This window comes from Spinacia oleracea, chromosome 1, assembly GCF_020520425.1.
Source record: "Spinacia oleracea cultivar Varoflay chromosome 1, BTI_SOV_V1, whole genome shotgun sequence".
In the NCBI taxonomy this organism is placed as follows: domain Eukaryota; kingdom Viridiplantae; phylum Streptophyta; class Magnoliopsida; order Caryophyllales; family Amaranthaceae; genus Spinacia; species Spinacia oleracea.
In genome coordinates, this window is record NC_079487.1 from 79,980,916 (window position 1) to 79,998,796 (window position 17,881).

Sequence of the window (17,881 nt, forward strand, 5' to 3'; positions counted from 1 at the left end):
TTATTTTTTATTTGTTCTAAATAGTAACTATATCTCATAGTTTGATAATTGTTGTTAAAAAAATAAAAAAATAAAGTATTTTTAATGCTTATCGAAATTAAACCTAATTTTTTTTTTAGAGAGAATAAAAATTACTACTTATATTACATTAAAAAAAATTTCCCCGTACAAGAAACATTTACGTAAAATTTTAACCTAATTGTCAAAATTACAATAACAAACACGAAAGTATAAGTCGAACACGAATAATTGATCAATCTGATTAATCTATAATAAACACGAATATTAGTCTCGTTCTCCTCTCTCGCCTTCGTAGTAGTGTATTCTTTTCTTGCTTCATACAAATTTATCCCTAATTTTTACTTTTTCACGTTCAAAACTCCAAATTATTCGTATAATGCAAGGCTTAACTAATTTTGGAATTTAAGAGGTCCGACAATAATCGAGTTTCTTAGGTTCATTGGTAATCTTAGCAATTTAGGTACAGCCATCAATACAATTTGTAGTCTAGATGATTAAACCTCCTTAGAACCTCAATTGCACATCAAGAATCTTGAGTTGCACATACCAAACAAATTGCTACATGCAAACAAGTTGATGAATGTTAAAACAAACCAATTTTTGTTTGAGTACTCTCATTCAAATGAGAAAAACAGATCGTAAAATCAACATGAAAATTGCCGAAGAGCATCTTAGCTGAACATGAAAATCAAAACGCACATGATAAAATCGGGAACAAATACTTCCCACATTCATACAAAGTCTCAAAGTCACGCTCTAGATTGAGCATTTGACCTTCTAATACAATGTAGCTCTCTGCCAGCCAATACAAAGTTAATAAAAAACCATTATCAACTGTCCCAAACTCTCTATTACTACCTATTCAAAACCCACCCTTAAAGAAGAAAAAAATTCAACTTTAGTGATACAGTTTAGGGACTGCGGAGAGTTTTAACACACAAGGAGAACGAAAAATAAAACTGATCTTCCAATTTACTCAAATGCGTCATCATCATCATCTGGGAGTGGCTGTGCAGCTGCAACAGCAAGCTCTTGCTCATGCCTACAAAAAACACAAACATGAAACATTATTCCCAGTCATAATAATACTTGCTCATGCCTATAAAAACCACAAACATGAAACATCATTGACAGTCAAAGTAATAACATCTTGCACAGATTTAAACCAAGCAAATCAAATTACCTCTGCTGTTCAGCCAAGTCAATTTGCACCTCTGGGGGGGCCAAAGCTGGAGACTCCACAAAATGTAAGTTTTGATCCCTGAATCAACAAACAACATCGTTAATAAATACTCGGGTGACGATTCACATTCTGAGATTTTTCACCAATTTAATAAAATCATCAATTCTTACCCTGCAAGTTTTCGGGCAAGGTAGAGGAAGGGCTTCTCAAAGTTGTAATTGCTCTTAGCTGATATCTCATAGTACTGCAAGTTCTTCTTCCTGTGGAAGGTAACTTGCTTGGCCTTCACTTGCCTGTTCTTCACATCAACCTTGTTTCCACACAGCACAATTGGAATGTTCTCACACACCCTAAACAAAATTAAAATAGAGTGTTGCAGTGAAATGCATGATCACAAGAATACAACACAATCACAGCAAGAAAAGGCAAATGATTCAAACATTACCTGCAAAGGTCCCGGTGCCATGTAGGAACATTCTTGTACGTCAATCGAGCGGTCACATCAAACATGATAATGGCACATTGACCATGAATACTGAAAAATGACAACCAAAATTAATACAAACACCTAAAGCCAAATGGGCAATATATACACCAAAACAGCATATAAGATGTAATCATTTACAAATAGAAGGAGACATCAATCCCGGACTTGTAGCAATCTCCTCAATTGCGGACAGACTTGATACAAAACTCAATAACACGAACAAGAGGAAAAAAAAGTGGGAATACAGAGAAACAATTTCATTTACAGAGGACACGGGTAATGTTTTTGTTATCACGCAAACTCCAGTCATCAGGTAACTCGAATAAGCACAAGTTAACAGATTAATACTCCAGCCCAAAACCAAGGCGAGGACATAATGCACCACAGAGAATTGCTCGAAATTAAGACCCAAAATCCAAAATAAAGGATGCCAACAGATTTAACAAAATGCACCACAGAGAATTGCTCAAAATTAAGACCCAAAATAAAGGATGCCATCAGATATTCACAAAATCCATCGCATTCGAACACTCTTCCTCAAAATCTTCCTACACTAATGATATCATTTCTTACTTGTCCCTCTTCTAAAATTGGGGATAGGCAATTGACATCAAGACTGAACAGACATACATACAGACTTCAACATTCATTAATGATCAAATTATGACCTTATGGCTTATGGGTACAACAGATAAAATTGAAATCAATCATATCATATTTCAAACACATATCACTTGTTTTGGACGAAGATGGCAAGCAGGTGATGTCAAGATATTTATACGAATAAATAATCATCAAAGAAAGTAACTGAAAATGTTAAACCGTAGTCAAACGATCACTCACTAATATCCATCTCTCAGACCACCGAACTTCTCTTGGCCAGCGGTATCCCAGCAGTAAAATCGGATTTGCCCACAGTTAGTGTGGAAATCCAATGGGTGAACTTCGACACCAATGGTAGCTGCACAATCAAATTACCCCAAACAAATCATTCACCGCCGCCAAATTTATGATTCAACACTAACAATGAAAACAATTACAGCACTTACGTTCATATTTCTTCTCAAATTCACCAGAAAGATGCCTTTTAACAAATGTAGTCTTTCCTGCATATCCAATCACATCTCAATTAACATCACTATCTCTCCAAATTCATCGCATACACAATCAATTGAAAAAATCCACCAAATAAATTATAATTGCAAAATGAAACCCAGGTGACGACCCACACAGATCCAAAAGAAATCTTAATTCAAAAAAAATATACTCCAACCTTACCCTAATCACACTCAATTAAACCCAAATATTTGGTTCTAAAGCTTAATTTCATATGAATTAATATGATGAAATGGGCAGCGAGGAAACGATCGTAGAAAAATTACCTGTACCACCATCACCGACAAGAACAAGCTTGAAACTTGGGTAGTCCACAGTTTGCTGATTCGGCAAAGCCTAATAATCCCAGAAAAAAAAACAAATCAAATTATGAAATAATTGAATTTTAACACGATAATCAAATTAACAACACAATTAACATCAAACAAATTGAACTAACCATATTTAGAATTTGAGTATTAAGCTGTAAATTGGAAATGCAGAGGAGAGAGAAAATGAGAAAGAGAATGGGAGAGATGAACCCTAGGGTTTGAGGTGAGGGTTATATATGAAGGGTTTTTGAAAGGGGGAAAAGGAGGTGTAATAAATTATTAAATTGTTTTTTTTAATGGGAAAAGTATAATTTGAATTTTTGAAGGGGAAGGTGGCGTTTGGCCAACGCGAGAATCTACACCGTTGGATTTAGGGGAATTTTGTTCCGTTGAGATCTTTCGTCTTTGTTTTCTCTCTCCATTTTTTTAATACGTTTGACACGTGTGTGACACGTGAGTTGAGCCGTGAAGAATGAAGGAGGCTGTTTCTATCGTTCTAGAACTCTCCAGAAACGAAGGGTGAATATGTAAATTTGTAATTACGATATCGATAGTTCAGCCCACAAGTTCATCACGGCCCAGTTTGGAAACCATATACTTCATTTTGTTTAGGCCCAGTGCAGTACGAGTTTGTATATGGATATTTCATTTTCTGGTACTCTAATGTTCATATTTATTTATCATTAAAACTAAACATATGTAATTTGTTTATTAAGTTCTGGAACTTGTACGTTGATTTTTATATTCTAAGAATAAAATATATTTTTTATTGATGTAATATCAGAAAATAGTGTTCACATGAGCGATTTTCGTAGATATTGCTTAAAAATAACAAAATTCCCAAAATACACCAATTTTTAAAGTGTTTTAGTAATTTCCACCATACCATCCACGTCATCAAGTGTTTTATAATTTTAAATTTTTTTCTGGTTTCACTTATTATGAAACCGTCGATTGAATCGGTTTCATTACACCACTAAAAAAAGCAAGATCCGAACAGATGAAGCAAAGAAAGAGAGTCAGAGAAAAAAAGAATAAAAAAAAAAAAAGTTGTCTTCCCTGCAACATCACCAATTCACCATTCCATTTTACCATTACCAACAACAAAAATGGCAGAGGAATTAAACAACAAGAAGAATAATTCATACTTTTAGTAATCTGGATTTATACAACCATCAAACAAACTTAAATTAGTATGAATTTTTATTTAGTTAACAATTTCACACGACAATTATACGATAATTTTAAGCAAATTAATTACTTCGTTGGGTTGTTGAAGCCACCGAAATTGTTGGTAGTGGTTTTGTGGCAACACCAGAGTAAGAGACGAAGATGGCGGACTTTGGTGGTTGTTTGCAGCTACGACGAGAGGAGATCGGGAGATTTTGTTTATTTTTTCAAAAAAAAAATCGGATTTTTCATGAAATGCCCCTGAGGTTTATCTTAATGCACCAAATACCCCTAAATTTCCAGAATGCACCAAATGCCCCTGAGGTTTAAAACAATAACACAAAATACGCTTAATGAGCATTTTCCGTCCATTCTGTTAAGTCTCCGTTAACTTTTTTTTTTTTTTTTTAAATACTCTTTTTTTGTCCTTTATCTTTCTCTATCTCTTTCTCTTTCCTTCTTCAATCTTCATGAACTTCACTCACAGCCACCACCAAGCCACCACCAAACCCCATTATTACGTGAACTCAAGGAGAAGCTTTCTACTACCTCCCTTTTCAAAGATTCAACTCAAACTCAAACAAACACATTCGATTTTCCTCTCTCCTCAAAATTAAGATCTAAAACACAAACCCTAACAAAAAAATTGATCCCCAAATCAGCAATGGGGGATTTCAATCTAGCATTGATGCTTGTCGCAATAATCGTAACGGTGGGGGAAGTGCGGGGGAGGGAAACAACGCTGATGAGGAAGGGGGAGTGGGGTTTGGTGGCGGCGGCAGTGGGGAGGGGGAGTGGGGTTTGGTGGTGGCGGCATTGAAGTTCAGTGCGGGGGAGGGAAACACCAGGGGGTGGGTTTTGGTGGTACCTGCATTGAAGTTCGTCGCCTGGGCTGCTTTGGTCAATTTGTTTTTGGCGATGGTGGCGATGAAGAAGCAAGCAAAGCAGCTTCTTAGGAGCTTAATTTGTTGGGTGACAACGATAAAGAAACAAGCAAGCAAGCAATTTTTGGTCAATTTGTATTTTTAATAGTTAATTAGATTTTTAGGGGCTTAATTTTTTTTAAGATAATAGTTAATTAATTGTTTAGGGGTTTAATTAATTTAATTAAGTGTTAATATTAGAATTAGTAGAGAAAATAGTTGAGTAAGGGCAAAAAAGTAAATTCACGCTAACGGAGACTTAACGGAATGGACGGAAAATGCTCATTAGGGACATTTTGTGTTATTGTTTTAAACCTCGGGGGTATTTGGTGCATTCTGGAAAGTTTAGGGGTAATTGGTGCATTAAGACAAACCTCAAGGGCATTTCATGAAAAATCCGAAAAAAAATTGGATTTTTGGCTTACTGGTATTTGTTGTTGTTGTTGATTAGATGATGATGATGATGTGAGGAAGATGATACGAGGAAGATGAGGATGAGGAAACAACCTCTTCTCTGATAATCTTTCGTTTTGATTTTTGGGTTACTGATTTGTGGCGAATTGTATAATTTACACCATAAAAGTAAGTTGGCGGTTCTTTTATAAGACCGCTAACTCAATTAGCGGTTTACCAGCAGTTTACCTATTAAATCGCTAATTGAGTTGGCGGTTTTGTGTTGGCTCGTTAAAAAAAACTAGACCAAATTATTTTGCTGACGTGGACGGTATGATGGGAATTACTTTAAAAATTGGTGTATATTGGGAATTTCGTTATCTTTAAGCAATATCTACGGAAATCGCTCTGTTCACATCTACTATTATAAATATTAAACTTATGATGGTTAACTTGATTAAGTTGTTTACTTAAAAATGTTCATTTTATGAAAATGAAATGTTCATTTTTATAAAGTTTTATGTTCAAATTATGGAAAAGTAAGAGGTATGATGTTCATAATGTAAGTGTTTAGTATGTATAACTATTTAAGTTCATTTTTTTTATAAGTTCTCTCTTCATTTTCAATAACACATTTTCATATTCACTAGTTGTTGGACCGTGCGCTAGCGCGCACGATCCCCCAAAATATAAAAATTTAATGTTTAAAAATATTACATAAAAGACGAGCACTTGCAAATTAATGGTAAATGCTAGGATTCGATTTACATGTAATAGACAATATGAAGTTATAAAATGTTTACATTGTAAGTGTTGATGATAGTAATAACAAACCAAAAGATCTACATGTATTTTCTAGGAAGATGAGATTTCAAATTCCTCCATGTTCCTCTAAAATACTCCAAACCAAAATACCTAGAGTTAATACAAATTTAACAAGTTTATGGAAACAACAAAACCTAACTAAAGCTTGCTTGCAAAAGACATACACAATCATAAAACACATTCTTGCAAATGCGTGAAACCTCCATCAGAACTTGATTTACGGAGAAACTCCTATGCAGCCTCAATGGTTTGTGCATGAACCTGTAATAAAAAGTGATGCGAAACAAGTGTATGAAATCATGGCTAAAAGCAACTTGTACAAAGAAGTTTGCTGCGACAAGATGTGACTACAACATGTATTAATTATCAAGTTTAGTCTAGTATTATATGAAATTGAAAGTATTATGTGGCTTGTGTGTTCTGTAATAAGCGTAATTTATTGTTTTTGACCTACAACTCAACTATTGTTTGAAAGGGTATGGTTTAATTTCCATATGCAATGTTGTTTCATTCTGACCAGATGCTTATATAGCAAGAGATTTTCTCACGAAATCGTCCAAGTATGAACATATTGTAAATCAATAAATGAAATTGCATGAATAAGAATAGGGAATAGGTTGTTTTGTTAGTTGTTACTCGTAAAAAAAATTAAAAATAGTGAAGGAAATATGTCCTTCACCCAAGGTGCATTAGTCTAATACCAAGGTTCAGATTAATTACGAACAATTAATTCAGTGAGATCAAGTGATCGGAACAGCTAGCTGGAGCAATGCTTCTGATCAGTGAGTTCTAATCCATATTAGGCTCACAACTTACTCTTGACTGAACCTATAAGGACACACCATTGGCATGTAACAAATCATCGGATTAAATGAATCGGAAATTCATTTAATAGCTTTTCTGGAATTAGTTCGGAAAAACATAAATATACGATATGACGTTGGATCGAAATCGTATATCGTATCGCGAATATTAGTAAGCTAGGCGAAACAAATAATCGTATCGTACGACGGTGATTCGTCAAGTACTATACGATAAACAATAGCCGTAAGGCATTGGACGCGGATACGAGCAAGGTAAGGCTGCCGGCCAGTCGAGCCAAGCGCGCAAGGCCGAACGAGTGCAGCAGCTCGCCAGCGCGAGAGCAAGGCCCGTAGGCTTGCGGCTGGGCGCGCGCGGACATCAGCACTGGCAGCGAGCAGCAGCGAGGCCCAAGGCCCATGGCTGCGTTGTCGTGTGCGCGGTGCTTCATGGGCTTTGTGCGTGAGCTGGCCGGTTGAGGCCTTGTGCCTTGGTCAGTCATGTTATAACCCTATCACCTCAACTCTCCTTATGTTTTTCAACACACACAATCAACTAATTTACGTACATCAGTTTTAACCTAAATCAGAAAGACCAATCAAAATCCTAAATAGTAAAGTGTGTAGTACGCGGATTAAGGATGTTAAGATTGTCAAAGTGTTATGGTCTAACCAATAAGCTACCTGGGAAGCCGAGGAAGAAATGAGAAAGAAATATCCCGAACTTTTTCCCGAGGTTAGTTAAGTTATGGGGCCGTAACTCGTTTCTTTTAAGGGGGGGTAGAGTGCGGTAGAATTTCGCGCTTTTTACCTTATTTTCCCTTATTTTATGCCTAATTTAGTGCTTTACAGTGAAGTTTCTCTCTATATTTTCATGTTGAATTACTTAAAGAGTACATCAACTAAATTTTTTTGCAAAAAAATGCATTAAAGTCTCATAAAGTCTCAAGTTTTGATTTTCAATTTGTGATTTCCGTGCCCAAGTTTCGGGACGAAACTTCTCTTAGTAGCTCTTAATAGCTCATATCTTTCGGAATTTATAAATATATTTTTAGGTATTTATAAAGGATTTCATGGATTTAATTACATTTAATTTGATTTAAATGTATTTTATTTTAAATAATTTAATTATTAAGTATTTACGAAAACCAGATTCTGTTAAATAAATTAAATGAATTTATTTATTCAGGAATTGTTGGGTCGTGTTTCAAAACTATTTTAATTATATTCCGAGCCCAATCCAATTTCGTTGGTAAACCCAACTAGGCTTGCAAGTAATTGATTCTAATTACACAAATTCTTATTTACAAGGGTTGTACAATAAATATTGTACACCGTAGTAAAAGTTAACTCAAAATGCTTAAAAGTTAAGCTTATATGTGTAAAAGTTATCTATTTTTTAATGATAAATTTTTTCATTTTAATAAAACTTATTTCTTCAAAATCACTAATAAGGTATAAAATTAATCATTTAACCCTTTAAAATGTTTATCTATCAACGTTTATAAAAGTTAATCAAAACTAGGTTAAAGTTACAAAAAAATGGGTAAAAGTTATCTTGGTGTACAATAAATTTCTTGTACATCTTGTGCGCGCAAGACCTTTTGTTCTAATTAAACCCAATTGCAAGCCCAACACAATTTCCTAAAACCTAAGCCCACTAGGGATGGAAACCTATAAATATAACCCTCCCTTCACTTGATCCCCTCTAAAAATTCAGAAATCTCTCTCTCTCTCCTCTCCTCACTTTCGGCCCCCTCTCTCCCCCTTCGTCCGTGTGCCTTCACCCGCAAGCAAGCACGAGCACTCGTGCCTTGCTGCCTTGCCTCGCAGCCCGCACACTCCATGTCTTGCCCCGTGCCTTTGTGCACGCTTGTCGCTACCTCTCTCGTGCGTTGCTCGCACCACTCGCCTCACCCTCTCTCTTTGTCTCTCACTCTCACTCCTCGTCGCACAAGCACATCACTTTGTTTTTGATGTGATGTGTTGTTGGTGCGTCGAAGCGAGCCAGCGCCCAACGAGGCCTCGCCCCGCGTCGCTGCCCCTGCTCACTCGTGCGCACCCCTGCCCGACGCTGCACCTGTTGCTGATGTCCGTCCCTTGTGCTGCACACACAGTGCTCATGTGTGTTGGTGTTCCGTATACCCCGTATACTTTTTATCCTAATTCAATTCCGTATTTAAATTATTATTTTATTATTATTGATTTTAATTGGAAAAGTAATAATTTTCAGATTTAATAAAATATTAAAGTGTTAATTTTTATTATCAAAACATGTTTTTATGATGGTTTATTGCTAGGGTTTTAATCCCAACTTAATAGGCAATTGATTTGCATAATTTAATGACGATCGATTTAAATTATGAGAATCAAAATTAATTTTCAGATTTAATATAAGGCCGTAAAGTGTTGATTTTAAAGGCCAAAAGTCAATGTTTTTGTACTAAGACTTTAATGACCAATTGAGGCTATTAATTTATTAAGGAACGATTAATTTCTAATCAAAACAAAGGTTTTAGAATCTATAATAGTTGCTGAAAATTTAGTAAACATGAGTACTAATTAAGTATCATTGGTGGGGATCTAAACGGACATGTAGGCTCGAGTCGCGATGGTTTTGAAAGCATTCATGGTGGTTTTGGGTATGGGGAGCGGAAATGAAGCGGGAAATGCTATTTTGGATTTTGCATAGGCGTATGACTTGGGTATAATGAACACTTGGTTTGAGAAAAGGGACTCTCACCTAGTAACCTATAGGACTGGAGATAATACGAGTCATATTGACTTCTTTTTAGTAAGGAATGTTGTGAGACAGTGCTACACCAATTGTAAGGTGATTCCGGGTGAGAGTACAGCAACCCAACATATACTTGTGGTACTTGATTTTCGAGGTAGAAGTTATATAAGGAGGAGAAGACCACTAGTAGAGCCAAGGATCAAGTGGTGGAAACTTCAAGGGGATCAACAACTAAAATTCGTGGAAAAGGTGGCAAGTGAAGGTATTTGGGGCGGGGATATGGATTTGGATATAGACTCATTATGGACAATAATGGAGCACACCATAAAGGGAGTGGCGAAAGAGGTCCTAGGGGAATCTAAAGGAATCATGCCACCAAGTAAGGACACATCTTGGTGGAACGAAGTTGTGCAACATGCTATAAAGAGCAAACGAGAATGCTATACGGAGTTGGGAAAATGTAGAAGTGATGAGAACTACGAGAAGTACAAGGAGGCTAAAAGGGAAGCAAAGAAGGTCGTAAGAGAGGCTAGAGCAAAGGTGAATCATGATCTTTACGCAAGATTGGATACAAAAGAAGGGGAAAAGGACATCTATAGACTTGCTCGAATGAGAGATAGAAAGAGGCGAGACATCGGTAGGATTAAATGTGTGAAAGATGTTGATCAAAAAGTTTTGGTGGGAGATAAGGAAATCAAGGATAGATGGAGGTTCTACTTTGATAACTTGTTCAACGGGGATCAAGGGTGCGATATTGGGGATACAAATATCCCTCGGGATATGGTTAACCTAGACTTTATGCGAAGAATTCAAAAGAGAGAAATCGAAATGGAACTGAAAAAATGGGACGCAAGAGGGCAGTGGGGCCCGATGGTATACCTATCGAAGTCTGGAGATGTTTGGGAGAGAGAGGGGTTGTATGGTTAACAACTCTTTTCAACAAGATTTAGGGAATTAATAGGATGCCAGTAGAGTGGAGGAAAAGTACTATCATCCCCTTGTACAAGAATAAGGGTGATGTCCAGGATTGTGCCAAATATCAAGGAATCAAAGTAATGAGTCATACTATGAAATTTTGGGAGCGGATTATTGAGCAAAGATTGAGGAGAACTGTGAAAATTTTGGAGAACCAATTTGGATTTATGCCCGGGAGATCGACTATGGAGGCCATTCATCTTATAAGGCAACTAATGAAGAGTTTTCGGGATAAGAAGAAGGATTTACATATGGTTTTCATTGATTTGGAGAAGGCGTATGATAAGGTACCAAGGGAAATTCTTTGGTGGACATTAAGTAGGAAAGGAATTCCGAGGAAGTATATTGATATCATCAAGGACATGTATGAGATAGTTAGCACGAGTGTGAGAACTAGTGTTGGTAAGACCCCCATTACGATTGGAGTGCATCAAGGTTCCGCACTTAGCCCGTTTCTTTTTGCTATAGTCATGAACGAATTGACGAGGTCAATCCAAGATGGTATACCCTGGTGTATGATGTTTGTAGATGATATTGTGTTGATTGATGAAACAAAAGAAGGAGTGGAAAGTAAGTTGGAGTTATGGAGACAAACTTTGGAATCTCGGGGTTTTAGGCTAAGTAGAAACAAAACGGAATATATGGAGTGTAAGTTTAGTTGAGTCCAAAATAGAGAGATAGGGGGGATTACCTTAGATGGGAAAATTGTCCAAGCCTCTGAAATATTCCGTTATTTAGGATCTATTATCCAAAAGGATGGAGAATTGGATGGCGATGTGGCCCATAGAATCAAAGCAGATTGGTTGAAGTGGAAAGATGCCACAGGGTTCCTATATGATTCAGGCATGCCCCAAATATTGAAGGGAAAAATTTACCGCACGACAATTCGACCGGCTTTGTTATACGGCACGGAATGCTGGGCAGTGAAACATTGTCACGTGCACAAGATGAATGTGGCGGAGATGCGCATGTTACGTTGGATGTGTGGGCATACAAGAAAGGATCGTTTGAGGAATGCGATTATTAGGAAGAAAGTAGGGGTTGCACCGATTGAGTTTAAGATGATGGAAAATCGTTTAAGATGGTTTGGACATGTAAGCAGAAGATCAAGTGATGCCCCGGTTAGGAGGATAGAATTAAGGGTGGCAAAGTGATAGAATTGCAAGGGGTAGGGGAAGACCTAAAAAAACTTGGAGGAAGGTGATTGAGCACGATATGAGCTTTCTTGGGATTGAGGAAAATATGGCGTTGGATAGGACAGAGTGGAGGGAGAGAATATACATTGATGACTTCATTTGACTTATACAGCTTTCATGTTTCTGTTTCTTTCTATTATTTTATTTTATTTGTATTTTTATTTTATTTTAAAAATTCTTTTTAATTTTTTTAAAAAATTTTACATGCTATTTTGAAATGTACTTATTTTACTTATTCATTTATTTTAAACTTTACTTTTCTATTATCTTTTACAATATTTCTTCTATAATATACATACATTTTTCTCGTATTTTACTTTCATTAATTCCACTTTCTCTTCTTTGTTTTTTTTCTTTTTACTTCCTGCTCCTTTCTGGTTTGGTTGGTGACAATGACGATCATGACGATTCATGTTAGCCGATCCCAAATAATTTTGGGACTAAGGCTTTGTTGTTGTTGTTGTTGTTTTTTTTTTGGATAATAATTAAGTACCTTTATTTTAATTATAGGAGGTGATTTCTAGCTTTGAGTCGTGATTCGCAAAGTGGCCCCCGTACTTAGGTACTCAAGGTACGTACATGACTAGGGTGACCATCTATTCCATGAGGATTATATGATGCATATTAATTGTGAATCATGTGAACTTAAAGTGTTGAGAATTCATGTTTGATGTGTGAACAAGCATGTTGTGAATTATTATTGAATCTATGAATTCTATGTGGACAACCATGTTGTGATCTTTATAATCGTTGAATTATGTCAAGCATGTTGTTCAAGTTTATATGCATGTATGAGTGTTTCACATGCAAGTTTTTATGGTTATGCTATTGTACGGGATGTCTAGCATACTTTGAGCCTAGTGGATATGCCGTAGTGCATTATTTATTCTACCGCCGAGTAGAATATGTTTGGAAAATTTATGTGAATTGGACTAAGGAATATTCGTGCTATGCGCTTGTTAACTGGCAATGTTGGGTTATCCCAACAGTGTTTTGAGAAGGAACAATGGGAGTAATATCACTTGAGTCCTATGTTTCACCACAAGTCCGAAAGGATTAAAATAAAGTGTCATTGTTTAATTGCTTGTATGTTATGCTTTGTGTTGAGTCTTGAGTCGCCTTGAACATAACATATTAATTAACGTAAAGTGTAACCTGAATGAGCTTCAAAACTCTTGGAACGTATATACCTTGAGTATGAACAATGGGGGGAGTCTTGCCGGAAAACTTGTACTCCTTGAATGATACAAGACGTTGTTTCATTCTTTTTGTTTTTATGATTTTATGCACTGGAATTTCGTCGGTACGGCCCGACTGTCGGTAGGAGTCCGACCTTTATTTAATTTGGTGGTTGGAGGGCTCCCAACACCTTTTTCTTTCCTGTTATGGATATTTTCTTTTACCCGTTCGAAGCTAATTCATATTAATCTGTGAGTCAAGAGTCATGTCAAGTGTCGAGTCTTGTCTCCATGATTATTTATTTATTAAATGGCTTTTGCATGTGGATTATTATATATTGTTGAGTGAAGCATGTTAGATTAGGATCTCATTCTAGCTTGTCCGTACTCAACTTTCGCTGACTTCATGCTTCATGTCTTTCGGTCATGGCCTTTGCCTTAATGACCCTATGATGATCCATCATTGCATTTGCGTTGTTGGGGAGTAGATTATAATAAACAGGTTTGTAGAGATAACTTGCGGGAGAAGTTATCATGGGATTGTGTTCGAGAGATTAATTATTCTTCAGTATTTATAAACTCTACATTTATTTTCTAGTCATGACTACTATATTTATTTAAACCTTAGTTAATGGATTTGGAACTATTTAGTGTTTGTTTTTGGGCCTTAATGGTTCCGAGTTGTTAACGACCATTAACTATTTATTATATTTGAAAGTTAGTTAAATTTTGCTACGTAATTCTGGTAAATAGCCTTAGCCTTTATCACGGTGGCGGTAATATCTTGGTAATTCTTTTGTTATAAGTTGGAAAATATTTTATAAAAAGCAAGGAATTATTAGGGTGTTATCAAATTTTGGCATTAAGAGACTTAAGGAATTTATCATTGCGTTGTTGTCTTCGGGCAAGTGGGAGATTGAAGGAATTATGTCCTTAGACATTTTCGGCAATTATATTACTAAATATAAATAAGAATTAATTATGAAGAAAATACGTTAATTATTTTAGTAATCATATTTTCTTGCTAGAGAATACATGTGATTAGTAGGACGATATTGGTTGGGCTACAACTAAAATATATTAATCTTATGAGGTCACACAATGCAACATTAGTTGAACAAAAGAAAACAAGCCCATTAGTGGGCCTTGTACCAACCGGCCATAAGGGAAAAGGGATGGAGATTTGCTCTCCTAATTAACCTAAAACTCTAATATTATATATTAACTAGTTTAGGGCCCATGCAACGCATGGTTATTACTAAAACAATTTATTATTTTAGTAGTAACTAAAAGACTTGTGATATTAGGAAAACATGAAAGCAAAAAGGATATATGAAAAAGTATAAATTCAAAGTTGTGTAAAAAAAATATTCAAATGAACTAAATTTGCATATTACTATACAAAGTTAAAAATTATAGTCGTTTACTTGTATGTAGAACATTACAAGAATTTGTATCTTTTATGACAACCTAATAACGACGGGTAAAAATCCTGTCGTAAAAGGGCTTTTGCGACGGGGATAACAACCCAACAAAGACGGGAACAACCGTCGCAAATGTTTTTACGACGGGTTAACGACGAGATTTTCCATTAACGACGGCCCCCTTTTATGACGGGTTCGCGACGGAAAATCCCGTCGTTAATCAACAATTATTGACCTTTAGCGACGGGAATTCCCGTCGTTAATAGTACAATTTCTTGTAGTGGAACCAACTAACAACGTTAACCAAACCCGAATGGCTCAAGACTAATTTTCGAAAAGACCCGAGCATAACCGAGTTAGTCAAATACAATATATTTTGAATTGAGTAAAATCTTGATAAATGAACTTATATGTTAGTCTACTTACCATGTATTATTATTTTAATTAACATTTTTACTTACCAGTTACCATGTATTATATTATTAATAGTAGACTAACATTAGAATTTCATTTATCAATATTTTTTATATTTCTTATCAGATTAAAAAGTTATAATAATACATAAATAAAATTATATCATAAAGGAAAAAATAATATTGATTTAGCTTTCCTCCAATAATAGAGATTACATATTATCTCTGTTCTATAATACAATAGTACCACGCACTAGTAGAAAAAACCCCTGTTGCAGCCCCCTTGTTGCAGCGTACATGTATAAATACGCTTCAACAACCAGTCGGTCAACGCGGGTCAAACCCTTTAAAGGGTTATCGCAGCGTACATTTTAGTTGTTCGCAGCAAATGTGTTTGTTGCAGCGTACAAAATAAAAGCCCGCAGCAACAACCCGACTTTATTGCAGCGTACATGTTATTGCCCGCTGCAACAAGTCCGCGTTTCAAATTTTTTTACTTTCCTAGGTTGCAACAAACCGCGCTCAAACGAGCGGGCTCAAACGTACGTTGTTCCTTCTCTTCTAGCTCCAAGCTTTTTCCCTTAAACAAATATCCAAGAAGCCGTCGAACTCAGCCCTGCGTCGCCGTCGAACTCAGCCCTGCGTCGCCGTCGAACCCAAGCGTTGCTCAGCCCTGCGTCGCTGTCTTCGCCGGTGTGTGGTGTTCTTGCCTCATCTCCCCCATCCCGTTCAATTCTCGCGCGGCCTGTCACTGAAAGATATATTCTTGGTCGGCCGGGGGTTCAGCATCTCCCCGTCGCGTCGTGGTTCCGGTGGTTGCTCGGCGTCGTGGTTTCGGTGGTTTCGGTATGGTGTGTTCAATTTCTATTTTCGTTTTTTATTTTCGTTTTCAGATTAGGGTTCAATTTTAGTTTTTGATTTTCGTTTTCAGATTAGGGTTCAATGTGTTCAATATTCTTGGTTCATCTCTGAAGGGATTTATTGCTCCTGAATTGGATTTACTGACCAATTTACAAGAATTGTATGTTTGTATAATTAGTGAATTTGGTTTTGGTGAGTTTAAACTGATGGGATTAACTATTTTTTTTTTTCAGAATTCTTCATGGGAATCATCTGATTGGGATTATTTTGAAAGAAATTGGCTTATTGAATAACATTACGGCAATGGATGTTGGGGCAAAACAATTTTCTGGGTCGATACCTCATGAAATAGGGAACTTGAGTAGCATCAAGAAGATGTATGCAATGCTTTGCCTACCCTAATATTAATGCTTCGTTCCGAGGATCCAGCTATTCTCTATGAAGCGGTTAGTGCTTTACTGTTCTGCAGAATAAGCTGTGAAGCTGTGATTAATTCTATGTATAGATTGTCGTTGGTTGTTCACTTCATCACTTGCGCCGGTGTGTCAAGCTTTGCAGGTTGGTGTTATTGGGAATTTGGTCCACTCATCTCCTAGCATAAAGAAAGATGTTCTCCTAGCTGGTGCCTTGCAACCTGTCATTGGGCTGCTCAAGTATGTGAATTGAGTTTTCTGTTCAAAGTTTACTATACTCTTCCTGAGCATCTTATCATCTGTTTCATCTTGTCTACTTGATACAGCTCCTGCTGTTCTGAGAGCCAAAGAGAAGCAGCTTTACTCCTTGGGCAGTTTGCCTCGGCTGATTCAGATTCCAAGGTTTGTTCTCTAGTTGCAATTGGAAATGATACTTTCTGCACATTAGATTGCTTAGCTTTTATGGATAAAATTATCATGATGTTGTCACCAATGATAATTATGCAGGTACACATAGTCCAGCGAGGTGCTGTCCCACCTTTGATTGAGATGCTTCAGTCGCCAGATGCACAGCTTCGAGAAATGTCAGCTTTTGCTCTTGGAAGGTTGGCTCAGGTATGCTGCTTCTGTTGTTCTTATGCTTTACATTCGTTTCTCTTTGTAATAATAGTCTTTTCTCTCCAGTGGTGGGCCTGTACGCTGTTTGTGATATTTCTTATTTGGTCACAGTGATCCATAATCTATGATGCTTTTGGACTAAAAAGAATCTTACTCTTATTTGTTTTGAAGGATTCACACAATCAAGCTGGTATAGTTCAATGTGGCGGTATCGTGCCATTGTTAAAACTTCTTGATTCAAAAAATGGTCCTCTACAGCACAATGCTGCATTTGCTTTATATGGTCTTGCAGACAATGAGGTATAGTTGGGAAATGGTAGATAATTTATCTGCTATTTAGTACGCTTGTGTTTTTTTTTTTATATAAGTTTAATCAAAATCAGCTCATTAGGTTTCTATGATAGGATAATGTTGCAGATCTTATTAAAATTGGTGGTGTTCAGAAGCTCGAAGAAGGGGATTTCATAGTTCAGGTATGATAATGCTTGTATTGAAGTTTTGTGTCCTTTGGTTCTGGGTTTCCATCTCTGTTTCTACTTCGTGTTTCAATTTTCCAATTTCACTTAAAGAGGAACTTTTTAATTGCGTCCTCATGAGTCATGACAGGACACACACTTGACACTATTATGGAAAATTTTATGCCTATAAATGAACTCTTTTATTATTCCTTCATTTTCCAACAATACAGCTTTAGGAGGGAGTGTGGCCTGCAAAGTGCTTTGCGTACTCAAAACACTACTTTTATAAAAGAGCAAATGATAAATATAGTTAGATACTGTTTTTTATTTAATAAAATTCCCGTAGAATAATAAAAATAGTAATGAAAATAAGAAACTT

The 17,881-nt window shown here is 36.3% G+C and overlaps 2 protein-coding genes across 2 annotated transcripts; one reads left to right on the forward strand and one right to left on the reverse strand.

The window, feature by feature from the left end:
* Nucleotides 1-697: 697 nt before the first annotated feature.
* LOC110777825 (GTP-binding nuclear protein Ran-3) lies at nt 698-3,392 on the reverse strand. The gene is made up of 8 exons (XM_021982412.2): nt 3,247-3,392; nt 3,074-3,143; nt 2,741-2,797; nt 2,535-2,652; nt 1,650-1,739; nt 1,375-1,554; nt 1,205-1,282; nt 698-1,063 (listed from the first exon to the last, which is right to left on the reverse strand). Exons 1-8 carry the CDS (start codon nt 3,247-3,249, stop codon nt 994-996), a joined length of 666 nt encoding a protein of 221 aa, XP_021838104.1. The 5' UTR covers nt 3,250-3,392; the 3' UTR covers nt 698-993.
* A 7,536-nt stretch (nt 3,393-10,928) lies between these two features.
* LOC130465467 (leucine-rich repeat receptor-like protein kinase TDR) lies at nt 10,929-17,640 on the forward strand. The gene is made up of 9 exons (XM_056834237.1): nt 10,929-11,149; nt 16,084-16,173; nt 16,247-16,374; nt 16,519-16,666; nt 16,753-16,828; nt 16,934-17,041; nt 17,216-17,344; nt 17,449-17,517; nt 17,614-17,640. Exons 1-9 carry the CDS (start codon nt 10,929-10,931, stop codon nt 17,638-17,640), a joined length of 996 nt encoding a protein of 331 aa, XP_056690215.1.
* The last annotated feature ends 241 nt before the right edge of the window (nt 17,641-17,881 follow it).

Excerpts from the sequence above, each read along its gene's own strand:
- LOC110777825 (XM_021982412.2), bottom strand. Across the intron at positions 2,653-2,740 it reads ATTTGAGAAGAAATATGAAC|CTACCATTGGTGTCGAAGTT; the intron begins GTAAGTGCTGTA and ends TTGATTGTGCAG. Across the intron at positions 1,064-1,204 it reads GACTTGGCTGAACAGCAGAG|GCATGAGCAAGAGCTTGCTG; the intron begins GTAATTTGATTT and ends TGTTTTTTGTAG.
- LOC130465467 (XM_056834237.1), top strand. The coding sequence starts at position 10,929 with ATGCCAGTAGAGTGGAGGAAAAGTACTATCATCCCCTTGTACAAGAAT. Across the intron at positions 11,150-16,083 it reads GAGGCCATTCATCTTATAAG|ATTAGGGTTCAATGTGTTCA; the intron begins GCAACTAATGAA and ends TTTCGTTTTCAG. Across the intron at positions 17,042-17,215 it reads CTCTTGGAAGGTTGGCTCAG|GATTCACACAATCAAGCTGG; the intron begins GTATGCTGCTTC and ends TTTGTTTTGAAG.